Here is a 25912-nt window from a genome sequence, read left to right as displayed (position 1 = left end):
AAGGGGAGGGTAAAGACAGAGTTTTTCTGCTTCCTTTGTCTTCTTCTGTCGATTCTCAGAAAAAGAAAAGAAGAGAGAAGGAAAAGGAAAGATGCCGGACAGATTTTCTCCTGCCGGCTGATATCCTTGTCAAGACGTCTCCTTGGTACCCAATAATCGTGAATCCCAAGCGCAGGTTTTCGCTAGACCAAAGAGAAGACGCTATCAGCACATCTTCTGCCCTCGGACCCGTGCAGATCCTGATTTGCTCACGTCCGGGGATTGGGAATTTGATCGTGGTCTGGATGCCAAGTCTAGGCCACACTAGAATATAAAATTAGGGGGGAGGAACGATACCGCTTCCAGACCCGGAGAGGCCGATTATTGTTTGTCTTCCCTTTTGACCTACGCCTGGCCAGAACACTTTCGAATTTCTTATGGCCGTCTTTGAAATCCCCCAAATTTTAGGGTTCATGCAAATGGCACATTACAACCCATGCTCATAGTGTTTTCTCCGGTTACCTAGCAAGGAATCCCGATGTATGATGTCTCCACAGCGATCTTAAAAGGCAGCTTTTCTGAGCTTGACCATACTTCCATCGTGAGGTCTGTTCTATAGCATGTGAGTCGCGATTTTTCCATAGACTTGAGCCTCATCGTGCACTGCCACACGCATCGCTGCATCTATGATGAATCGATCACCCTCGCCAACCTGGAGATGGTACCCTACACATGAGCATCGCGATGTCGCCTCCGCTGGATATGAAGCTCAACTTGGCGTAGTTACTAGCTGGGATTCCTCTGCAAAGAATCTATTTCCCTCTCTTTCCCAGACGCAGGATGGTCGTCTCTGGGGTCTCTTGTCTCACGTTGTCTGTCAATGGCTTTATGCTAACGACCTAGAATCAGAAGAGCTAGACAAGAAAAACACGCGCTATAAAAACCAAATAGCCGGGCATTTACTGCCGAGAAACCATGCGCGACAGACTCAACAGTCTCCCATTGGAGATAATCATACATATCCTATCTTATCTGCCATACGAGTCCCTGCTGGCCTTCGGGGAAACATGTCGCTTCAACTATGAGTCCCATATTATGAGTCTCCGCTACTTGCGACTGGGAGTGTTTGAAAAGAGAGCTCATTCTACTATAGCCTGCTTGCAGGCTGGTTGGGCCGCACCGGGCCAAATTTCTCGCTATTTCGATGAGGACGACGAGGGCAACGCGAGTGAATATACCGTTGCAGTTATCCATCCAAAATTTAAACGTAATCGGTCGGATGCACCTGGAAAAAAAGACACCGGGCCAGGCGACTCGAGCAGGCGGATTGCAGTAGCACGGGGCAAAACTCGGTCACGGACACAGGAAGAGATGATCCGCGCTCAAAACAGGATTTTCTCCTTGATTGTGAGTCGATACGGCCCGTCTCTGATCAAACTAGAGTTCATGGCGTATGGTCTTGATGCTCGCGGAGCGAGGACTCTTGGAGGCAAGTGCCGACACTCGTTACAGCATCTGGCACTACGCTTCGAACACCGGCATATTCGAGACGGGGAAATGAACCCAAGGCTTTGGCTGCAACCAGCGCCTTCCAGCAATGTTTGGAATCTACTCATTGGAGGAGGGCGCTACAAAGATTTCGGGATCTCTAGCCTAGAGAGTCTGATATTGGAGAGAACTGGTATCAACCCGTCTCAATTGACCATGCTTGTGAAAAACAATCCTCGATTGAGGGTCTTGAAGCTGAAAACCTGTCGTGGTGCGCATCCCGAATTCCTGAATTGGCTGGGGGGTGTCTACAAAGATTCTGTTGAGACCGAATCAGGGTCGCACGAAGTTCTGGCTCCTGGAAGGAAGCTGTCTGTTCTTTGGCTGGAAAACTGCCATGAACTTCTCACACAGCCGATAGACGAAACAATCGAGCCGCCCGATGCGACCTGCGATCTTGGGCTTGAATGGGCCAGGGGCTTGACGAATTTGAAGGTATGATCTAATTATATCCTTCTCAACCATGAATGCACGTACTCATGATCGAAGGCTAATGAAATCCATGAAACAACAGTCTCTGTCTTTAAAAGAGTGTATAGCCATACCCCCAAAGTATGCCGAAAGGGCAAACCGGGTCATTTGGAAGATTCCTGAGCTCATCCTACCGTTTTCCACCCCCTCAGAGGACCCTCAAGATGAGGCAGACCCTAAGTTAATATGAGTCCAAAAGTTCTTTGTGTTTTTTATCTTCTTGTGATTGTTTCTTTGAGCGAGCATTGAGCATGGTGTTTGTGCTACAGGCATTTTATATAGCATGGGCGGACAACGACTTTACACGATAGATACCATGCACAGCGTGTGCAGCATTGATGATAGTGAATTAGGATGAATAGGTGGATGCAATATTAAACCTGACTGACAGAAGCTGAGACCCCAGAAAGATGCTCTTCAGGCATCGCATCGTTTCCCTTTCTCATGAATGCTGCTGCCCCCTCTTCACTGGTTTGCACAGACCACTCACTTCACTCTTCACTGCTGGGCCTCTAAGGTCTCGAACTTGAGCAATCTCCCCCAGACCCTCGGGCTGCTGGAACTGTGCTACGTCCACGGCTCCGAGTCCACCCCGGACAGCCAGATCTCCACCGGCAACGAGCCCCCGCGCCTGGATAGATAGATAAATAGATAGAAAAGATCGTTATTTATGCATTTATGCACATATGTATACAGAAACAGAAACTAACGAGCAAAAGGTTGTTTGGATTGGACTATCAGCGAAATCAGATAAATCTATCATATCATATCTAGCCATCTATTCCTCGCCCCAGGTATCATCCACCTCAGCGACATCGTAATCCACATCCGGGTTCCCGTTTCCGTCTCTGGGCTTCCCCGGCTGATCAGGTGGTGGCGGAAGGGAAGAGCTCGTGATGTCCATGACGGTGTCTTCGTCAGAGGCCGTTTTGGCATCGGATTCGAGGCCCGAGGCCGCTGTGGGAAGGGTGATAGGGGGATTGGGCACCCAGGCGAGCTGGACATCGCCGACGGAGGGGATCTTCCAGGGTCCGCGCATGAATTTCTCGGCGATGTAGCGCTCCTTGAAGGCGACGATGAGGGAGTTGGGTTCTTCGGAATGGGGCTCGATGGATTCGTATTCGCCGACGCCCTGAGGGGTGGGTATTAGCATATGGGAGAGGGGATGAGTTGGGACATATAAAAGGAATAAACTTACGATCAGGAACTGCCGCAATGCTTCGTCCTTCTCGGTATCGAAGTCAACGCCGGAGATGGCGATCCGCTTCGGTCGGTTGTCCAGACGAAGGACGCCGCCGCGCCCACGCGCCATGCCACCGCGTCCGCGGAAGCCTCCACGGTAGGAGGGATCGTATCCACCACGACCTCGCGGAGCAAAACCGCCTCTTCCGAGATATCCTCGGCCCCGACCACGGGAGCCAAACGGGGGGGCCGATTCCGAGCCGTTGGGATCGATACCGAGAGTCTTCGCCTCGGCTTCCAGAGCAGCCAATTGTGCCCGCAGTTGTTTGGTCTGGTCAGTGGAGTTCTCTTGGGACGGGGACCGAGACTCTCCGTCTCCAGAACCATTGCCATTGCTGGCGCCGTTTCCGCCAAGTCTCCGCAGAAGCCGCTCCTTTTCTTCCTCCTGTTTCTTCAAGAGCTCCTCGCGCTGTTTCTCCAAGGCTTGTCGAGCGTCCTCGGTCTCCTTACGCCTCTTCATCTTCTCTTCATGGGACTTTTGTGCCTCTTCCTGTTGCTTCTCGAATTCCTCGGGATCGAATGACGGCGTCTCGTCCATGGGATCGCCCGGAGCTGGTCGCTGTTCATTATTGCGATCGTTCTTGGGCTTGTGCCAATAGACCTTGACGAATCGGTTATCGAAGATCACCTTAGGACTGGACCACGCCCGCTTAGCAGCTGCATGGCCGTCGTACGTGATCAACGCGAGACGCCGATGTGCCTGTATCGAGACCTCGACGATCTCACCGTACTGAGAAAAGAACTCGCGTATCGTCGCTTCGTTGAGTTTGTCGTCAGGGATTTGTTCGACAACAATCGTCGTGATCGAAGTATCGTCGTTTGGACCAGCCGACGAGAGCTCTGTCCGACGTCCCCGGCCTCCAAATCCACCCCGGTCTCCCCGGCCCCGGCCGCGACCTCTGTCACTGCCACGGAATGGCGAGTCTGTATTCCGTTTCGGAAAGTCCGTCACGATATTAGACGCTTTCGGGTCATATTCTATGCACAAACACGTGTTAGCTACCAGAAAGTATATGCGATAGATACGTCAGATGGAGGCATACCGTCTTCTTTCGAGGCGCCGGGGATAGCGTCATGCTGGTAGGGACAAGCTGCCCCGAGGTAACAGATTCCCTGAGTTTCGTAGAAGGGGCAACGTTCTGAGGTCTTCGGCATCATTTGATCAGGTGGTTGACCGGGCCCACCCGTAGGCGGCATGGGCATCGGAGGCATTCCCGGCATCTGCGGGAAGCCCATGCTTTGCATCGCCATCATTGCCGCCATTGGGTTATTCTCATCAAACGGAGGGAACGAGGGAGGCATGACGGGGAATCCACCCGGCCCCGGAGGAGCGAATTGCCCCGGTCCACCTGGAGGACCACGCCCATCTCGGCCCATCCAATCTCCGCGACCACCACCACGGCCGCGACGTGGAGTCTTGAAAGTCCGGTGCTGAGGGGCATCCTCCCGGTCTTGGTCGGTCTGGAAACCTTCGTGGAAGCTGCGCTTGCGGTTGAAGCCGGGCGCGTCGGTTTGCGATTGCGGGAACTGGCCCATTGGAGACCCATACGCGCCCTTCGAAGGACCCGAGGGTGGGTTAAAGGGAGCCGATTGCGGATTGAATGGCGCCGACTGGGGGTTAAACGGAGTCGACTGCTGAGGCGCCGACTCGATACTGGGGATCTCATGGGCGAGCGAGGGCTGGGGCTGTGTCGGAGGAGGCTGTTTGGCCGCGAACGTAGCAAACAGCTCATTGACGAACTGTGCAGTATCTAGATCCCGGCCATAATTAATTAGAGCGAAGTTCCCCGAGTGTCAATGGGTACGGGTAATATCCGGCGCACGAACGTTCTCTCAAAAAATCCTCCAAATTCTCCTCCGAAGCCTTTCGAATCTCCTCATCCGGAGCATCGGTGCGAATAAGTGCCAGCACATAGTCAGCTAGGACATCGGCATCGGCGTCGGATCTGCACGAATTCACATTGCCTTGATTAGCATCGAGTCTCCTTAACACATCCGGGCAAGCTGCTTCGGGGAGCTATACATGTCCTCCAGCTTCTTCACCACCCAGTTCTTCACCTCCTCCGCTTGCGCTTCTGTGAGCTGCATTGTCGCACGGATGAGAAAGAGAGAGAAATCTGCACTGAGAAGATTTACTTCGACGTTCTCGGGCAGGGACCGTCGCGATGGGGTCAGGTGCAGTCTTCGATCGTTTCTTCCGACCGCTCGATTGCAGGCCTGACAGAATCAAGGGGTATAGATGGTCTAGGTAGGGAATACAGGAGTAGAGGCGATTTCACAACAAGTCGATCAGACCATCCCGGGGCGCGGAGAGCAAGGGAAAGGTGATAATACAAAGGGAAAAAAAGTTGCGTAGCAGAACGCCGAAGCTGGGGAAACGCGAGCGAACGCGGATGACGGGTCACGTGGGCGGTGCAGAACGATAACCGCCAAGCCCTGCACAACCGAGCCCTTCTCTGCACAGTAAGTACGGAGATCGAGTCCGATCACTACGATCTTTCACCATCTTTTACCATCTACGTCTACATATTGCAGGCTGCGCACTTCGAACTTGTGAACTACCTCCTCATATTTTTTTTCTCTCGTTCAAAAGAGAACAGCAAACTTGAAATAGGAAAAAGTCCTCACAGTCGTTAACATAACAATGAAAGAAAAGCCATAGCAAATGCTCGTGCACTCCTGGGTTCTACTACTTCTAGGTATCGAAAAGTTCCACATACGACATTAAGCTGCGGTGTCTGGATTTTGGTTGTGTTGATTGTGGGTATGGCCCCTAACATAGACTTTGTATTGCGTTCGTCGATCTCATAAATGTAGGAAGCCAGCTACTATCGAACTGACGCCTAAATAGTTTGTAAAGAACGTTTTTACAGCTTGTCGTAGTACTATATCGCAGCGTTAGTAATGTTTGAGGAAAGAAAGGGGGATAGATAGCACTTACGTTCTCGTATCCGGGAACGTTCTCCTTGAGACCCTTGCGCTTACGCATCTCAACGACGACCTGACCGGGCTTGGTGGTGGTGTCAAGAGGAGATCCACCGGGGAGGATAGCCCAGTGATCGAAGACAGACTGGGGGAAGGCCTGACCACCGGTGGCCTGGCGGAGATCGCCGGGGAAACCGAAGGACTCGTTGACGGGCAGATAGGCCTTGACGTTGAACAGAGGAGTACCGGGACGCTGCTCCTCGGTGTAGACGTGACCACGACGGCGGGTAAGGACACCGTAGATACCACCCATGGCCTGCTCGGGAACCTGGATCTCGACGTTGAAGATGGGCTCGAGGATACCGGGCTCGGCAAGCAGGGTAGCGGCGTACAGAGCACGACGGGCAGTGGGGATGATCTGACCACCACCACGGTGGATGGCATCAGCGTGCAGGGTCACATCAAGGATGTTGAAGCGGATAGCACGCATGGGCTCCTCAGCAACGGGACCCTCACGGGTGGCCCACTGGAAACCAGAGACGACAGAGTCCTTAATTTCGTTAAGGTACTGGACGGCCTTGGTCTGGTCAATGAGCAGGTTGGCACCGTTGGTGTCGGGACCGAAACACCAGATCTTACGGGCGTCGGTGACATCCCAGCCGTAGTCGTCAGCCATGACACGGGCACGAGCCTTGAAATCGTCACGGGGGTTGATTTTGCCAGACTCGATGGCAAGGGCGACCTCCTCGTCCATGGGCTCAGCAGTGAGGTACAGACGGTTGTGCTTGTTGGGCGACTTGGAGAGAGCGGTCATGCTGGAAGGAGCAGTGACGGTCTCACGGTAGGGCACAACGGGGTCGGAAATACGGAGGGGAATACCGGCGTGGTCCTCCTCGAGATCCTTCAGGCAGATCTCCAGGTGAAGCTCACCAGCACCGGCAACGACGTGCTGACCGGACTCGGAGATGAAGGTCAGGACACAGGGGTCGGACTTGGACAGACGCTTAAGACCCTCGACCAGCTTGGGCAGATCCTGGGCGTTCTTGACCTCGACGGAACGCTGCACGACGGGGGAGACGGAGAATCTCATGACCTTCAGGTTGTGGGCAGTCTCGGAGGTGGTGAGGGTACCAGACTTGAGCAAGAACTGGTCGACACCAACCAGACCGACGATGTTACCGGCGGGAACATCCTCAATAGGCTCGACGAAACGACCCATCATCAGGATGGTACGCTGGATCGCCTTGACGAAGAGATCCTCCTTCTTGCCAGGGACGTAGTTGGGACCCTGGATACGGACCTTCAGACCGGACTTGACGGTACCGGAGTAGACACGACCGAAAGCGTAGAAACGACCCTTATCGGAGGTGGGCACCATCTTGGAGACGTAAAGCATGAGAGGAGCCTTGGAGTCACAGTCACGGATACCAATGGCGCAGTCGTCGTCCATGGGACCCTCGTACAGAGTCTCGGCACGGTACTTCTGGGCGGTGACGGGCGAGGGCAGGTGGATACAGATCATCTCCAGCATGGCGTCGGCAGCGGGCAAGAACTTGCGCATGACAGTCTTGAGCAGAGCCTTGCCAACGAGGTCCTTCTCGTCGGAGGCCAGCTTGATGTCGAGCTTCTCAAGCAGGGTGGGGATCTCCTCCTTCTTGTCGTTGTTGACAGCAGCGAAGATCTTGAAGATGGGGTCCAAGATGAACTGGTTGAAGGCACGCTCAAGGGGCTTGCCATCAGCCTCGGCCTTGTTGGTCCACTTCTTGGTCTTGGGGTTGAAGTAGTTGTCACCCTATTCAATTACGTTAGCGACTCGGTTCGTGTCCTTGGGGTTGCAGAGTGATATAACATACCCACAGACGCTCAAGCATCTTCTTGCGGTCAACACCGAACTTCTTGGCGTACTTGACGGCGAACTGGCGGACGGTGAAAGCCCAGCCATGGAGACCGGAACCGAAAGCAACGGTACCGCGGTCGGGGTAGACCTGGACGTCACCGAGGGCCTTGTCCAGGTAGGTGGAGATGATGACGTTGACGGACTCGACAGTACGCGAGAAGGACTGGTACAGATCCTCCTTGGAGACCTGCAGTTCGAGCAGAGCACGGTCAACCTTGTTAATGATAACGACGGGCTTGATACGCTCGGTCAGGGCCTGACGCAGGACGGTCTCGGTCTGCACACAGACACCGGAGATACAGTCGACGACGACCAGGGCACCATCGGTAACACGGAGAGCGGCCGTGACCTCAGAGGAGAAATCAACGTGACCAGGAGAATCGATCAAGTTGATCAAGAACTCGGAACCGTCGACGGCCTGAGGGATTTCCTTCAGATCCTCGGGGTCGCTGAACTGAGCGTAAAGGGAGATGGCAGTGGACTTGATGGTGATACCACGGTCCTGCTCATCGGGACGCGTGTCCATGTAACGACCCTCACCAGCCTTGGCGGCCGAGATGATACCAGCACGCTGGACCATGGAGTCACTGAGAGTGGACTTTCCGTGATCGACTATGCCATCCGTTAGTACGGACAAGGGTTCACTGGTAGGGAATGTAGATCGACGTACCGTGAGCAATGACCGACATGTTACGGATGTTGGCCTTGCGGTCCATCAGGGACCGGATCTATTCCATAGTTAGTGATGATGCCTTCTTTCAATTTTTCTCGTCTGCCAATATTTCTTTCTTTCGCTCCTCATCGAGTGATAATCTGCAGTTTTTAAATAGGCGCGGGGGATGTATACGGACCTCTTCGATAGTGAAGCTGTAAAAACCATCGTTAGCACACTGGTTCCAATGTCTCCTTGAATATCCAAAGCTCGTAGCAAAGCAAGCAGAAGAGGGAGAACGTACTTAACCATCTTGACGGTGTTTCCTTGTCAAGAGCCTTAGAGGCGGGGTATGTGATAAGAAAAGAAAAAAGAGAAACGACACACAAGGATCCTGATCGAGGACTAACTCGACCTTAAGATCAATAGGACAAAAGGACCTATGTGCGCTACTCCAAAAAGAACGGAGAACTGAGGGCTTCACGGGGGAAGGTGAAGAGGGAGAGGGAGAGGAAGACGAGGTGGTCGGCAGAAGAGGGGAAGAGAGAAAAGCGAGAAGTGGGGACGGCCGGCGAGGATTTTTTCCCATTTCAAATCCGGGATGTGCGTTTTTCGCCCAGTTTTCCCGCTTACCTTGAGGTATGCCCCTCGTTATCTTACCGTACCAGGACCTGTGAATCAGCTCTGATGAGCTCTGCTGAATTCCGATGATCGATTTACTTTCTGGCCTGGTCCCGCGCAGGGCATTCCGACTCACTGCACGTCCGCACGGTCGCTCGATGTCGCTCGACGTCGCTCAATACTCTACATCGCTCTACAGTTAACTCGATTTGCCTCTTCAACCATGGTTAATCCATCCAGATGGCTCATCCTGTGAGTCACCGAGAAAGAGCACTGTCAGCGGCAAAGTATAATGGACAATTCCCAATGATATATCTCTGTACAAAAAGGACTCTTCCCTATGGACTCTTGGATGTCCTGTAACTCTGCTGGTCATACGGCGTTATTACCAATCATTCTTACATATTACCAGTTGTTACCAGATTGATCCGGTCGTGCAGCAACTCGCCACCAGCTCGTCCACCAACCCTACTTGAAACTGCCTAGCACTGCCCTGGGGGTTTCTGTTGATTACCAAGCCCTTTTGGCCTCTGTGGCATGACCGTGTAATAAACCAATTATTTTTATCATCCTCATCATAGTAATAATTAGAATAATAAATCTCCGTGTCATGGAATGGAAGCTTCCTGGTGAGCTCGAAGTAGATGATGTAAGAACCGAACAAAGAGAAAGTGCGGATTGCATGACATGCACATACCTGCAGATACATACATACATACATACTGTACAGCATCTCCCCTCTTCTTTTAACTCCTGCTTAACTCCGTTTGGGCAGGCATGGAGGGGCCTGCAGATTCTGACTCGGCCCATTTTTTTCTCCCTCCCTTCCCGCACCGGAGGATACACCGAGGGGGCAGCCCAGGACTTGGAAGACTACTACAATACGGAGTAGTAAAACACACAACAAGTTAACCACTGCCCTGATCTGACATCGAATTAGCATCATCCGGTCGCCTAAAACATTGAGAAAAATTTTCTCACCATATCAGGATTGAAACTTACTAGTTACCCTGGCTGACTAAGGCCCAGCGCATGTGCCCTCAACGGTTCATGCCTTTGGCTGGAATTTAGCCTTTTGAGGTGCTCGATTTTGGTTGTATTTTCAGATGCTTATTGTTTGCAGTATGGGAAGAAACCGTCGCTCTATTTTCTCGGTGTCACTTTTCGGGGACATTTGGGTACTTCGGTCAGTAAGGGAATAAGTGGTCAGTGGCATTATATATAGGTAGCTCCACCAGCTCTCGCGGAGCATGCCAAAAAATGTACAATAGAGCAGGATACTTACTCGACGAAGACTGTTTTTTTTTTTCTCCATAAGAAACATGCGGGGAAGCATAAGCTTCGTAAGGTTTGCTGTTGACCGATCTGCCGCGCCTGCAGTATCAGTAACGAAAACAGGTCGCTACCAAGCTAGAATGACTAGAACTCATTCCCGGCAGAATGAGAAAAGCCCAGACAAGAGCTATATATGCTTAGTTTTGTGTTTTGATCCGTGGTTCCTGATAATTCCTACTTCGGTGTGTTGTATACTCGCATACCCACTGAATGATAGTATGTATGATCATCAATATAGTGGGTTAAAACAAGGTAAAGTCTCTATCTGGCATCATTTTTCCATTGACAAGTTCTATCCTTAAATTTATCTGCATGCGTATATCTGTAACATCCCTAGTCGGAGAAGCAAAGAACTAACGGCGCTTGGACATGGCATTGAAGGGAAATCCTCGAATAACCCCAAGAGTACGAAGACAAAATCACTCAGTATCGTGGGGCATGGAGAGTTCTTAGATCTTCCATCATCTTCGAAATAGTCTACGCTCGTGTATCCTGCCTCATAGAGTGAATGTGGATGCAAAATCCAAGTCTATCAAGATCAGATAAGATTGCCCCTGAGAATCTCCCGATGCCGTTCAACGTTGCAACCTTCGTAGCTTGTACAACCTTCATTCAAACATACGGATCTACCTATCTACCAGACTGCCACCCCGAATCCATCATCCATCTGATTCAATTCCTACTACACAACATCGCGATATGACAATATGCAAGTGCAACCCGATATGAGAACCTTGGCGGATGCCGCACGGGGCCTTGGCGCTCAATGCCCAGCGTCTAGTGCCCCAACTTCGAGGCTGTGCCCCCCGTGTCAAATCAAATGGCTTAGGATCTTTTGATCTGATAAATCTGTCGAAAGTTAAGCTCTCTTGTCGTGGCCTTGGTATCCCTCGTTGTTCGTGAACCAACTCCCAGATCTCCCCCAGATTCACTACCAGCTCGGAGCTAGATACGGACACTACATACAAGCCGGCAAAAATGACTCCGACGCTGACGGATCCGTTCGATCTCCTACAATACAAGACGTCGGTAGCCGAACAGCGACGCTGGGTGCCGTTTTCGAAATCCGACGACAACGAGAAGAACGATTTCTACCGCCAGCAAAATGAGATGATCGACGGGTTCTTAGGGAGCGCCGACGAGGAGCGTCTCAAGGCCGAAGATACCGCAGAGAACGGAGGCAAGGTGAAGCTGGCGGTGCGTGCCAGTTTCGTGGTCAATTTCTGCCTGTTCGTCATCCAACTCTACGCGGCCATCTCTACCGGCTCGCTCTCCCTCTTCGCCACCGCCGCCGACGCATTCATGGACCTCGTCTCGTCCATCGTCATGCTAATTACCTCACGCATGTCCTCGCGTCCCAAGCCATACAAATACCCCGTGGGACGGAGACGTATCGAGACGATGGGTGTCATCATGTTCTGTGCCCTGATGACCACCGTGGCCGTGGAGCTGATCATCGAGTCGGCCAAGTCGCTGGCCGGGGGCGAAACGGACTCCGATGACCTGGCCACGGTACCGATTATTTGCGTTGGCGTGGCGATTCTCTGCAAGTTTGTGCTGTGCGTGTATTGCTATGGCTTGCGGCGGTATCCGGCAGCCGAGGTCTTCTTCATCGATCATCGCAACGATCTGGCCGTGAATGGCTTCGGTCTGATCATGTCCGTTGTGGGTGACCGGTTCGTGTGGTATCTTGATCCTATCGGAGCATGCTGCATTGCTCTCCTGATTCTGTTCTCGTGGGCCTCGACCGCATTCGAGAACATGTGGCTGTTGGTCGGAAAGTCCGCTACCCGCGAGTTCCTGAACAAGGTTGTCTATGTGACGTTGACGCACGACTCGAGAATCGAGAAGGTCGACACTGTAAGTCTAATCATGTCCCCGTCGAATTGTTATCACGACTGACCCGTCCAGTGCCGCGCATACCATGCCGGACAGCAACTCTATGTCGAAGTTGATATCGTCATGGACCCGGAAACCAAGCTGCGCGAGTCTCATGATGTGAGTCAAGCCCTGCAGCGCAAGTTAGAGGGTCTCGCCGACGTCGAGCGGGCATTCGTGCATGTCGATTATGATTATGCTCATGACATCCACGAGGAGCACAGACCCCTGTATGACCAAGTCGGGTCTAATTCATCGATCAGGACATTGGTGAAGCGGTTCTTGTTCAAGGATGACCAAAAGACTGATGGAAATGGATCAGCAGTTTGAAGATGGGATTATTTTCTCAGATCATTGATGTTTAAAGCGGTGCCAGCAATATAAATATGTCGTAATATTAAATTCAAGTTAGTTTGCTAGATTAGCCATGAGCGAGGCAGGCCAAGAAGTGGCAAGCCTCTATTGTTTAAGGAAGGAAAAGCATGATTATAACATTGATTGCCATTATTGAATCGACTTGGGTGTCAAGATCTCCTTATGGATTGACTTGGACGAGAGTATGAGGACATGATTAAGACCAGGGACGGATGAAGCAATCACGGGGTAGGGCTAGGGCACCACGTGTGGGTCACCTGCCCAGCTCTCAAGGTTCACCCGATCGGGTAAGTCTTCTATCGCCCCCAAACATCACGCATCACATCTCTTCTTGGAGATACGAGTCATCAATTTTAACCAAACCTTCTAGTTTTTCAATCAAAAGTTCTTCTAGGGAGACTATTGCAGACTGAAAACATAAACATCACGATATATTACGATGATGCCCTCGCCGCTATCTACTGTACTATCTACATAGATCAATAACATCTGGATTCTAGACATAGATGATACCGCATCGACGATTCAAATAGGGCTGCAGGGGATAATCGACGGCCCCGAAGATCCTTCTCATTTGACGTACCAGACTGCCCAGTCTCAACGCCGCCAATAGATGATCCTTCTCTTCGGTGGCGTACCAGGAAAACGCATTGCCAGTCTTGGCTATCCACAGGCCCCAATGAAGAATTGTCGAAGCTTGCGAGCTCACTCATAGCCATAGCCCCCGGGTAGGCGGTGCTCAACCGAGAGCCCAACAATGTCGAGTTTCATCTGCCTAGTCCGAAGGTTCTTGAAGGGGCTTCGGACATAGGACAAGGGATAAATAACAGTGATGGTACTTTTCCCTGCGAGTGTCCACGCCTTCTTTCCTTCAACCCTATACACATACCAAAGATCCCTCTATATATGGTCTATCCTAATCTATTCACTCTCTGCCTCCCCATATAACTAGACCAATCTATATAGATATACATATCCGACATCAACGATGTTCGGCGACGGCACCGTCAAATACCGCCACGGCATCGCCATCGCGCAAGTCATCACCTTCTCCGTCTCTCTAGCCTTCAGCATCTGGTTCTACCTGCGCGGCTGTATCGGGTGGTTCTGCATCGGCATGCTCTCAATCATCCGTCTCGTCGGCGCCAGCTGCATGCTCGGCACGATCAACAAGGACGCGGACGGGCTCTGGGCCGGCGTGTTCGTCTGCGAGTCACTCGGCATGATCTTGATCATTTTCTTGTTACTTGAGATGTTGGAAAGAATGTATGTCTTCTCCTTCTTCTTTCAACTATACTCCCCCTCCTCCCCAAACACCCAAACACCCAAAATCAAAAAGCCCAAACTAATCCCCATCCAGAAACAAAACCCACCCCACAACCCCCCGCCTAGTATTCATAATCCCCCAACTCCTAACCTGGATCGACATCGGGATCTCAATCGCGGGTTTCATCGCCGTCACACACAAAGAACACGCCCTCCTACCAACGCCCTACAGCCGTACCGGGATCGCGCTAATCTTCGCAATCTACCTCTGGACAGTCGGCGTGTTCCTCACATTCTACCTCCACCGGGGGAGCTTCGCTACTGTTGAAAAGAAAACATGTCTTTGTGTCGCGATCTGCGTGCCGATATTGGCTGTGCGGGTGACGTATTCGCTCATTTTTGTCATTACGGCGGATATGGCGTGGAATGCGGTGAAGGGGGATTCGTCACGGTATTTGGGAATGACGATGGTGCCGGAGTTGGGGATCGTGGCGTTGTGTACGTGGACGATATTGGGGATTCCGGCGTTGGAGAAAGAGAAGAAGAAGAAGAAGAAGAAGAAGAGAAAGGGTGGGAAGGATGTGGAGGGGGATGCTGGAAGTCAGGAGATTCCGTTGGTTAGGTGAACTTAGTTAAGAGGTACAAGTTTCTTTTGTATAGACTTATTGATGTTGAATTGGATAGCGATGGTTTAGAATTGAGTAGATATCCAGCTTTAGGATACACATGCAACTACCTTACGAATAATGACAACGGCAATAACAATGACAAGAAATGATTATGTATTAACAAATAAAAACTATATACAGACTGTAAATACTAGACAAGAAGGGGAAAAATGAAATGCGGCTGGGGTATATATACAATCTTTGCCATATGGATCGAGATCAAGAAGACCCTAGAATCTTCGCATACGCATCCTCGACTTCCTTTGCGACCTCCAACAAGGTCACAATAATGATCTGATGCGTGATATTCGGCAACTTATCCCTCTGCAACCCAATCCACTCCAACGGCGGCGTGGCCTCACCCATATCACGCAGCTGAGGGGTCTCGATGACAGGCGGCTCCAACGCAATATAGGTATTCTTGGACTGAGGCACGTTAACCACGGCGGTGATCTTCTCCTGCTGATCGTTCTTGTCACCACCGCCCTCGCCACCAAGGCCGCCGGTGATGCGAACCGCGGATGGCGGTAACGGCTTGCCCAGTCGCGAAGCCAAGGCGCGCGAATGCGTCTCCCACATGTCTCGGATGAAGCTGATGCGGGAGTAGTTCCATCCGACGTCGACCTTGCCTTCGAATGTGCTGCGGAAAATGTATTCGATCTGAGGAATGCCCGGTTCCTGCCACGTCTCCATGGTGGCAACGAGTCGGGGTACCTTGAGGATGGTACCGCCGCTTGAGCCGATGACGCGGTTGGCGATTTCCCCGACGAGAAGCTCCTCCATGCCCATGGAGTTCGGACGCACGATTCCAGACAAGGCGACGCGCAGCTGGCCCAACGTGAGACCCAGGGCGCTGTGGATTTTACCATCGTCGAGGGAGACATCGAAACGGGCTTTAGCGTCACGGGCTTCCAGCTTCAAGACATGGTTGTCGAAGAAGGAGCTGGGAAAGACGCCGATGTTCACGGTGTTGATCGTGACCACGATTCCGGTGTGTAAGGAGATAGGAGCTTTCTCGGCCTTGTCATCTACCGGTGAATCCGGGTCCTTGCCGGGAGCCTCGGTTTTACCTGTGAAAGCGGTGGACCTTCGTCGTAGATATCGTTCGACTTCTCGCAATGAAGCTTCATAGGCTGCTTGTTTATCTTGAATGAGTCTCTGCCAAGCATGGTAAAGCGCGATCGTCTGCGATGCAGTTAAGCTCGTACAGAAGACCTGCACTTGATTTCCTTCCAAGGTACTAAACAGTCGCTCGCTTGGTGCACCCGACTCGGTTCGCACATTGTACATCAAAAAGTCAAACATGGCGATGTCGGCAATGAGGAAAGGTTGGTAGTCAAAGGAGACCTTCACCTGGAACCGTTGGAAGGAAACGGAGGCCTGAATGAGCGGCGTCTTGATGTTGAGACTGGCGTCGGGCCACTGTATAGAAGTCTGCAGCTTGAGTTTTTGAAGTTCAATGAGTCCGCTCATTCGGCCTTTGCTTTCGATGCCCGCCGTTTCAAAACCGACGCAAAGAGTCTGCTCTCGATCGGATGATTTCTTCGTAGATAGCCAGAGACCATTTATGGCAAACTGGGCTTTTCCGAGCGACGATCCTAGATCAAGCTGAATTTCCAACTTCTCGACCGCAATAGTGGTGTTCCATGGGAACGCGGGCGCCGAAGCAACCTGTTGGTACCGCTGTACAATGTAGGCCTGATTGTCTTGTGATTGCGGCGGGAATGAAGGACTGGCATCTGAGTCCTCCATTGACGGCACCCAGATCTCGCGGAAGAGCAGAAGATCCTGGACTTGTTTGGCATTAAGGATCACTTGCATTGGGCTGATCCTGAGGACGGCGGAAATGCCCTTTGCGCTGCCTAGATGTTTGCTGTTCATCACGGACATCACCATTGAATTGACCTCGAAACTAGCCGTTGATTCGTTGGAGTAAACGTGTTTCACAGACGCTCCTAAGGAATTGAAAGCAACCTGGAGAGCGAAGAACCGTCCATATTCTTCTGACTGCACCGTGTTGACTGTAACATAGGCGTTGTCGAATTTGGCAGTAGCGGCCACCCTGGCGATGGGTTGGCAGCTGAGACTGAATTCCTGTTTGCAGATCATGAGGCCCACATTCAGCTTGCAACGCCCGAGAATCGAGTCGTTGTCCTTCTTTTCGAGTTGAGTGTCCTGCATCAGCTTTTGCGGTTGTAACATCACCGCAGTGGATGCTCGGCGGGGACTTCCTCCCTGGTTTCCTTGGTCTCCCATGACTTCCTTGACAGTCTCAGTCATTTGCTTCACTAGAGGGACAAGACTTGGGTATAGAACATTCGTGGAGGCATCAACCTTCAACTCGGCATTGAGTGTCGAGTCTTGTTGATTGTCTTCGAACTGGACCTTCAAAGCCACCCCAGGAGCCCTGAGCGTTGCAGTAGGCGTCGCATCCCCTTGAATGTACTGGCCGTACTTTGCTTCCGACAAAGTGCCCTTCTTGAGGGTCGCGGTCAGCATTGTCTGGGGATCATCCGTCTGCGTCCCCTGTAGTGAAACGATGGCACCGGCAAAGTCGACATCCACCAATACTGACTGGAATCGCTTGTTTCCAAAGAGCGAGTCTTGTTTGGGGTTGTCCTCGGTTTGTTTGGGCACGAAGGTCGCATTAGCTTCACGAACGACTCTGCTAGTGGCAGCAATGGAATCCCTTGTCATGCTTGCCGGAAGGATGAAGTCGGATGTGAGTCGTATGTCAAGAGATTTACCAGCAGCCTGGAAGGCAAGCCGAACCTCGTCACCAGCTGAAGAATAAGCCACGTTAAACACCAACTCGGGCAACAAGGCCGAGTTCAGAGATCGTTTTTGCCTGCTAGCGGAGTATGGAACCAGCTGCAACTGCATATCTTCAATGCGAAGCTTCGCAGCGTTTGCTTTTTTGTTCGAAAGATCCACACTCTTGATGGAGAAAACCAGGTCGTCCGGCCTACGCACAGACGAAGGCACTGGCACTGTACTCATATTCCAGGCGATCTGGATGTTGTTGAAATCCAACGAGTACATGGCACTGAAGAAATCGTCTGATTTGGAATCTTCGTTTACTTGGGTATCAGGGACTTCCAACGCTTTCTTCTTGGACTCCGGATGGCCTCGTCGCCGCAACTTCTTCAAACGTTTGACCTCGTGTGAAAGGTCCAAAGTCTTGATACGTTCCTGGAGATGAACAGCCATATCTACCACCAGTTCAGCCGTCTCGGAAAATAGTTCAACGTTGAACTGCTTGCTGCTGAAATGATAGACTCGCCTCAGGTCACCGTTATCACGTCTAATCGAGGTAGCTTCGAGTTTAGCGTCAACGGTAAAACCACAATAGGATCGGCTTTTGAATGCCTCTTGCCGTCGGAGATCGAAGCTGACGTTGGAGGTATCGATGTGGAACTCGGGATATTCCATCTCAACCCCATCTTCAAAACCATTATCCAGGCGCATGCGCATCATTCCAAGGCTGAAGTCCATGTCTGCCGTATAATTTTTCCCGTTAACAGCAGGTGCAGTGGCATGAACTTTAGTTCCCGCCATAGTCATGCGTGCTTTGTAAAGAAGCGCATGGCCATTGGACGGCTTCCTTTGCTGAGGGGGAGATTTGTCCAAGTCGAGAGCATCGTTGAGATGGAGTTGCAGGGTCTCCAGATTCTGTTTGAGGTCTGACATGAGATGTGAGAATTCAGGAGTCGCCAGAGCACCCAAAAGACTTCGCACTGCACTGGCTTCCAGCTGGATAAGTTCGATAGTGACATCAACCTCCATATCGGTTCGATTAGACGACAGATTCGCAACAACCCGACCGTTGATGGGCGGAATTTCTAATACTGACAAAGGACGTCTGCCACCCTTTTCGCCCGACATGAATGTGTGTAGATTCTTCTTCAGATCGAAATCCACCTCGATTTTCGACTCCATCGTCTGTATGATGGATGCTCGGGCAACATCTCCAGAGATAACGTATGTCAATGACGGCAAAACGCAGAAGCTCAGCCGATAATCATCCAAGAACATCGCAATATGAAACCTGTTATGCGTCGTCTTCGTTGCTGCAGGCGCTTCGCTCAGTTTGCGAGCCGGAAGATCCAGATTGGTCGCTAAGCGGCGAATGTATCGGACCTCGTCTTCGATTAGTCGATCTGCCGTATGGGCAAGGTTGATCAGGTCTTCCTCCATGACGTATAAAAGCTTTTTGCATGATCCGGCAACCTTCCACTCATGGTTGATTTCAGTCTCACTTTCCTCAGACACCCGAGAAAGATAGACATGCGGGCTGCCAATCTTCCAAGACATGAGAACCTTGGCCAGATTTGATAATTCAGAAAATCCCGCTTGAGCACTGAACAAGACAGCCATGCCAGCGGCACCGTCAACAACGGATCCTTTAAGACCCTGGCTAATACAAGCCAGCTTGATATTAATGCCATCCAGAGTGATCGATCCGAGATCAGTGCCGAAAACAACCTGCAACTCGTCCCGCTCTTCAGCCTCGCCGCCTGAATCATGAGTTCCTCCAGGGGCAGTGGACTCCAACTGAACGTTAGCCATTGTATTCATCACACCTTCGACAAGTTCCAAAATCTCCCATCTCAAGCGAAGGCTGATAGAAGAAGAATAGGTCCGAATGACATTCAAACTCTTGTATCGCTCCTCATTCTTTGAATCCATGTACTGTTGCGGACTGACGGTTACAGCCGTGGACATGTTTTCAACTATGAAATCGCTTTCTTTTGGTCCCGGATCGATAGAGAACCTGAACATTTTCACTGTAGAGGAAAATAACAATGGCGTTGGCGAGGTCTTGGACTTGGTTGGAGCAAAAGAGTCCCATACTCTTTGCATAACGTAGCTTTTTTCAACATGTGCCAAGTCCCACGCGCGCCACTGGTCGAAACTATTGAGAACAGTCATCCGGGCATCTTGCGGCAGTGACAAGTCCTGATCTAGACACTTTGAAGCTAGCTCTTGCTGCTTGTCCGAGGGCAAGCGATTATAGACGTTGCGGATGCGAGATATGATTTTCCACGAATCGTGCTGGCGCACATGGGTCGGGGCCACTCGAAGCACGTACGAAATGCGTGTAAGAAACGCGGGATCGGGAATATCAGCAGCCGCTTGCGTAAGGTAATAGATGAGCAGACGTAAGCGTTTGCTATCAAGTGAGGAGCTATGCTGGAATGAAGATGCGACAGAGTCGAGCATGGTCGTTGTGCGACGAACTAAGAATGCCAGGTGTTCCACGGATTTTGTGAATGTGATGGTATCAAGGGCCCGTGTTTGGAAATGGGATCTCATTGTAGGCTTCGTCACAAGCCAGAAATTCATGTCACCAAGGACACAGCTGAGCTCAGCCTTTTCTTGATATGCATGACTTCTGCTTCCTTGCACGGATAATGAAAAGCTTTCGGCGGCTGCATGGACGGTAGAGCTTTTGCTTATACCTGCCAAAAGATCATCCTTATGCCGATCAACTCTCGTCCGAAGTTCGGTACTTAGGTGCGTAATTGCAAGACTGTACTCGTCCCGGAAGCCAGCTTCAGAATGGGCTAGTGGTTCATACGTATTGACCAAGTTCACCAGGATGAAGGGGGCCCGGATCGCAAAACCCGTTGACTTCTTTGGCTGCTTCAAAGATTTTTCAGAGCCGACGATATCCGAAATCACATCTTTCTGGAGCGAGTCAATGATCTCAATCGGATGTCTTGGCTGCAATCTTCCAATCAATGTCGCTATCATGAAGAGAAAATCAGGTGTGCAGTATCCCCTGACCCCAGATGGCAACTCGAGCGCAAAATTAGTGTGCGTTGTTTCATCATCTTCGAATGGAGAAAATTGAGGGTCAAATCTCGTCACCTCTGACTTATCTCGATGAGCATCATCGTGAGAAAAAGGTCCATGTGGTAGATGGGACATATCCAGTTTAACTTTGTGCAAGGTAAAGTTCGGCATCACCCAGGGGTTTGTGTCTGGAGCATTGGCTGAAGATTCCTTGGCGTATTTCCTGCGCTCCTCGAGTGAGAGTGATTTCTGCCCGTCTGTTCCCAGCGTCTGGATGTGATCCTGTTGCCTCCTCGAAGCTCCACTTGCTGCTCTTTTTACGCTGGATGTCCCCCTACGGCCACTTCTTATGCTTGAACTATCCAATGACACCAGGAAGCTTTTAGAGCTTAGAGGATTCCGGCTTCCCGGTAACTGCTTTTCTAACGACGAAGCTAGTCGCCCCGAGCTTTTGAGAAGGGGCTCGGGCATCGTCGGTATAGGAATGGTTGGAATGGGGTATTTGTCGCTTTTTGCATGCATTGACTCGGGATCCATGTCGTCCCAGTCAAACAACAGCCACGGTGTTCTCTGGGTTCTCTCGTCGTGCGATCTAATGTGCTCCTGTTGCAATTTCCGATCTTCAACGATGTCATTCTTTCTTTGCGCCATTCGTAGTTTGATTGTTGTCTTGAAGATCGCAAGTGGGCTCACTTCCGTATTTAGAAGACTTCCAAATCGACCGACAAAATTATAGTCAAGTGCGGAAATGGAGAGGTCCGGCACAAGAAGACTCATTCGTTTTGAAAACCTTTCGTTTGCCCAGTCATTAAATTGAATTGTAACAGTACCGGAGCTCAGAAGAAATGCCGCCTGATCAAGAAGCACGGAGATGTGTATGGAATTGAACTTCGCGCGCAGAAAAGTGACATCGTGGAGTATAAGCGGGAACAATGGCGGAAGCGCATTCTCTTCGTTGTCGAAGGAAAAATCGAAGCTCTTCAGGGCTGCACCGAAGCAGGCCAGAAATTCAGCCGAGCATTCACCAATGATCTGGCCCACGCCGAAATCCCAGTTGCAGACATACGTTGGCTCTGCAGGGGGTAGGCCAAATAGACGATGCCCGTGAACCGAAATACCATCAATGAACAGCTGGGTATCGGAAACGGTCGAAGGCTGATTGATCACTTGCGACTCCAAACCCACTTTCAATGGAGCTATTGAGAACAGTAAGTCCATGTAGTAGTTGGTGAACCGCAAGTCAATTTCCAGCGAGGGAGCAGTGAGTCTCAGGCAGTTCATATGGTCATAGACGTTTTCCGGAAGAAGGGCGCAAGGATTGTCGACTGTGACATGCACAATCATATCAAGATCATTCGATTTCCTGTTTGGATTTATCCCATTGTGTGTCTCTGGTTGCTCCTTACTGTATGCAAGCTCTTGAAACTCCTCGAGAGTTTTGAAGTGCATGTCTTCCCCAAAATAATTCTCTTTGACGGTCATGAAACACCGAATCAAAAACCCAAACAGGTAAAGCCTCGGTGACTGGCCATCGATATTAAGGAAGAGTGTGTCCGTCAACTCGGGTGACGTGGAAAGATAGTAATTGTAGGTTCCATCAATAGAAAGACCCTCCAGAGATGCAGCTGATTTGTCTTGTAAGAACGTGTGTAGCGTATCCCACAACGGACTGCAAAAGTCTATGCCAGCATCGTGTAGTTTGACACTGAAATCCACGGCGTTCTGCTCATTCCGGTATTTGTTCAAAGGAATCATGACATCGGAAGTTAGCTTTTTGCCTTTGATTACCAGCAAGCGATTGTCATCTAAGTCGGAAGGATCACTGATAATGTTCAGGTCATTGACATTCACAAACAGCTTCAAATCCACAAAAGACAGACTGAGTTTGTAGATGAACGGTACAAATGTGTAGTAATCTGCAGGGGGGCCCGATCCCCAATCGCCAATTAGGTCCGTTAAGAGAAAAATGTGATCTCGTAACAGGAACAGCTCCATATCAACATTCTCAACATCGAAGAGCCACGTCCGAAGATTGTTCCAAACGAGAGGAACGGAGAGATCACAGTTGATAAGCTGCTTGGGGCATTGCCATAATAGGGCATGATTGACACTAGATGACATCCTGGAGTCACGAAGATCGAGATCAAGTTGACTTGAGAACCCGGATTCCGAAGCGACCATGTCCATGGAATAATTTATGGTGGAATCGCCGGCCACTCGAAGTGAAAACCAGCCAAAGGGACGAATTTCGGGACCAATGTTCCCTTTGTCACCATCGGCGGCCCTGGGCTGTCTCCTCTGCTGCTGCTTCTTCAATTTTGAAGCACCCTTTATTGCATCAGCTCTGCCTTTCCACTGCCAGTCCTTGGAAGGCTCTCGTGTGGGGACGCGCAAGGTCAATTCTTCGCTGATTTCCAATCGAAATTTGAACACCGAGTTCTTCCTGAGGTCTCCAGGCGCCAAAGGCTCTGCGGGTTGAGAACTTCGATAAGCATTGGGAAAGAAGACATTCTGCAGGCCAACTCGCTCCCGATCAGCCCATGGGCCGTAGTTGATGGTTCCACCTTCGAGTTTGACATCAATTCCCCATTCCGGAGGTGGTGCGCCATTGAGATCCTGCGAGATTTTGCCAGATGCAGGTGTCTGCGCGGACTGGGGCCGAACGCACCCGGGTATATCCCAGAAATAGGTTACCGTCATACTAGGGGTATCCAGAATCGTAGAGAATCTACCGTACTCAATGGAGCTCCACTCGCTATGGTCATCCTGACTGGCTTCATCCAAGTACCGAGAGAGACCAACCCAACGCACGTCGCTGCTACCATCGGTCTGGTGTCTCGGACCATTGTCGGTCGGCTTCTCCGTCACATGGAATGATTCCACGGACGACTGGAAGTAAGGAATCAGATCACGGATACTATGCCACATTCTTCGTTTCTGAAATTGATAGTTGAATATGGTATCCCTTTTGCGCTTTGTTCCCGGGTTGTTCTCTTCTGTTGAACTAATACCTTTCGCAGTGGCGAACTGATTCTGCTTGAAATCCGGGTTGGGTCGCATCTGAATGACGGGATGGCTCATCTGGAAAGTGAATGCCTGTCGGTAGAGGTCCAATGGTCCAGCATCGCACGCCTCGATCAATCCCGTCGCGCCGTCGAACGTGGTGGTCAAAACGGATTTCGTACTCTCATTGCCCATCACAATAGCGCCTTTATCACATTCTAACCTCAGCGGCAGGAGCTGAAGTAGGACGTTCAAGCTTTCCTCCATTTCTTGTCCAGCGCCTCCCGCATGTTGAGTGTCGATCGTATCCCTGCCAGTCCTACTCCGCCCCGGAACATTGTCTGTAGCCGATGTCCTGTCGAACTCCGATCCGCTTGCATCGGGGCCCCTCTCCGAATGCGTCTTCAATTCAGGGTCCACGGCATTGCTTGCTGGGAACTGCGGCTTGGTATAGGAGGCTGGATTTTCCGTGAAACCGGCGAGGATACTGTCGTAGGCGGGGGTCCGGTTGTAAATGAACCACTCAAGTCCGTAGAATTTGGCGGTAATTCGGCAAGGGAGTGTGTCCGGTCGGCCCTGGCCTCCCTGTTCCTTGATGCCACTGTCTCCGACACCGCTGGCGCCATCACCTTCGGAAGTTCGACCATTTTCTCGCTTCTCGTCGGCTTCCAGGCCGGACAACTCTGTTTTCCTAACCGACCGTTTCCAATAGCGCCATGTTATAAACCCTCCATGTACAAAGATCGTTTCATTTACTCCATGGTACCGGATGCCCTTGAAGAAGATCCTACCGCCGAGCAGGGAGACTTGAAGAGAATGGATGTCCACGTATGCGCGATAGTAATGCCACGTGTAGGCTCGGATTCCGTACGAAAGGAGGGTTGCGAATAGGCGATTGAAATAGAGTAGGAAGAATAAAACACTATAATATCATTATTAGCTGGAGTGTGTCGAAAGTTCCAGGGAGTTGATTGATTCATACAGAATACAGGAGACGATGATCTCAAGAAGGAAGTACCTGCGAGGACGTTAGCCACTGCGCGACCGTCGCAATCCAGCTACCTACCAGTTAAAACTCGGATCTGGCGTGAGAGTTAACGTGATTAAGCTTGTATTCGCCATCATTCAATATCCCAGGACCGCCGATGGCCGCGACCATGGCGGCGCGGGACGATTAAGCTTCCCTGGAAAGGATCCTGGGCGAGTGCATGTCACTTGGAGATAAATCAATCATGCGCTGAAAACTCAAACCAAGAAGCTCATATAGAAGAAATGGAAGAGACAAAAGCCACGTCCATCCTCTGGATGTTGCAGATGGGAGTTATTGTTGGCAGCAGCAGCCCACTTGTTTCTAGGGGCTGGCCAACTTCATTTGCCGGCATAATTTCCCCTCCGCCTTGGACTCTCGCCGCTTTAGCAGTGGCCCGAAAGGGTTAGTGCGTCTGCGGGCCGTTCTTTGGTTTAGCGCGGATTGTCTTGTCTCTACTCTCTCGTCTCTCTGAAGACATTCACATCTGCAGTGTTAGAATGTCAGATCAAGAGGGTAATCTGACCCAATTAGCCCTCACATTATTAGACTGGGTCTACCCATATCCGCAGTATGATCTTTAAATATCCTTTAACCGCCCGAGTAATCCTCAGGTTACACCGTGCCTGCTGACGATATATCTGGCCTGCTCCACAACACCCCCCTTGAGAAACCCCAGGGTAGAAGTTCAAGTTTGACAATGATACCCCTGAGGTATATACCCCGTGACGTCGCGATCTTACCTTGGGGCCTCTCGTTGTCATACCATTGGGCGGCTGATCGGGCGACTTTCAAACCTCCATGTTCACACCTCTACGTCTACTGCCTGTCATTGGACATGGGGATTGTACAGCCCGTTCGAAGGTCTCAGAAAGTGATACACTTCCACTCGGGCCGTCGAGTGATACTCCCTGAGACATATACGACATGTGTAGCCATCACGTGCTGGTAGCAGGAGTGTTGCTCCCTTCTCCAGATGTGTCCGGCAGTCAGTCTGCTTAGACTCTCGAGGCTGTTAGATCAATGCATTGCAGCTCCTTGGTTTTCTAGAGAGATATAATTTACATCAATTAGTGTGGAGTGAGGTCCTTTTTTCTTCATGCTATCCTTCACCAATCTATCCCCGGGGCCGATATGGCCGTCACTCGGATGGTACCCCTCCTGTCTTTTGAGTCTGCTCTATGAACCGGTTCATTACCTGATTCAGGGCATATCCTCATCTGTTC

General features: G+C 51.0%; 6 protein-coding genes across 6 annotated transcripts; 3 read left to right on the top strand and 3 right to left on the bottom strand.

Moving 5' to 3' along the window:
• Positions 1-954: 954 nt before the first annotated feature.
• KD926_001972 (uncharacterized protein) lies at positions 955-2641 on the top strand (the record flags this gene model as incomplete). The annotated part of the gene is made up of 2 exons (XM_053096918.1): positions 955-1962; positions 2480-2641. The coding sequence occupies 2 exons, from the start codon at positions 955-957 to the stop codon at positions 2639-2641; spliced, it is 1170 nt and encodes a 389-aa protein (XP_052959129.1).
• A 135-nt stretch (positions 2642-2776) lies between these two features.
• KD926_001971 (CCCH zinc finger and RRM domain protein) lies at positions 2777-5328 on the bottom strand (the record flags this gene model as incomplete). The annotated part of the gene is made up of 5 exons (XM_053096917.1): positions 2777-3130; positions 3197-4218; positions 4284-4991; positions 5068-5186; positions 5264-5328. 5 exons carry the CDS (start codon positions 5326-5328, stop codon positions 2777-2779), a joined length of 2268 nt encoding a protein of 755 aa, XP_052959128.1.
• Positions 5329-6107: 779 nt separating this feature from the next.
• On the bottom strand, positions 6108-9026 carry KD926_001970 (elongation factor 2; the record flags this gene model as incomplete). The annotated part of the gene is made up of 6 exons (XM_053096915.1): positions 6108-6125; positions 6182-7957; positions 8019-8674; positions 8733-8790; positions 8914-8929; positions 9019-9026. 6 exons carry the CDS (start codon positions 9024-9026, stop codon positions 6108-6110), a joined length of 2532 nt encoding a protein of 843 aa, XP_052959127.1.
• A 2622-nt stretch (positions 9027-11648) lies between these two features.
• On the top strand, positions 11649-12878 carry KD926_001969 (cation diffusion facilitator family transporter; the record flags this gene model as incomplete). The annotated part of the gene is made up of 2 exons (XM_053096914.1): positions 11649-12530; positions 12582-12878. The coding sequence occupies 2 exons, from the start codon at positions 11649-11651 to the stop codon at positions 12876-12878; spliced, it is 1179 nt and encodes a 392-aa protein (XP_052959126.1).
• A 1033-nt stretch (positions 12879-13911) lies between these two features.
• KD926_001968 (uncharacterized protein) lies at positions 13912-14815 on the top strand (the record flags this gene model as incomplete). The annotated part of the gene is made up of 2 exons (XM_053096913.1): positions 13912-14189; positions 14284-14815. The coding sequence occupies 2 exons, from the start codon at positions 13912-13914 to the stop codon at positions 14813-14815; spliced, it is 810 nt and encodes a 269-aa protein (XP_052959125.1).
• Positions 14816-15076: 261 nt separating this feature from the next.
• Positions 15077-24784, bottom strand: KD926_001967 (putative fermentation associated protein (Csf1); the record flags this gene model as incomplete). The annotated part of the gene is made up of 3 exons (XM_053096912.1): positions 15077-24581; positions 24642-24677; positions 24726-24784. 3 exons carry the CDS (start codon positions 24782-24784, stop codon positions 15077-15079), a joined length of 9600 nt encoding a protein of 3199 aa, XP_052959124.1.
• Positions 24785-25912: the final 1128 nt, after the last annotated feature.

This window comes from Aspergillus affinis, assembly GCF_023601865.1.
Source record: "Aspergillus affinis strain CMG 70 chromosome Unknown NODE_13_length_462506_cov_86_819959, whole genome shotgun sequence".
NCBI classification, from domain to species: domain Eukaryota; kingdom Fungi; phylum Ascomycota; class Eurotiomycetes; order Eurotiales; family Aspergillaceae; genus Aspergillus; species Aspergillus affinis.
Note: the sequence above shows the minus strand (reverse complement) of the source record. Positions and strands in the feature narration are given on the sequence as shown.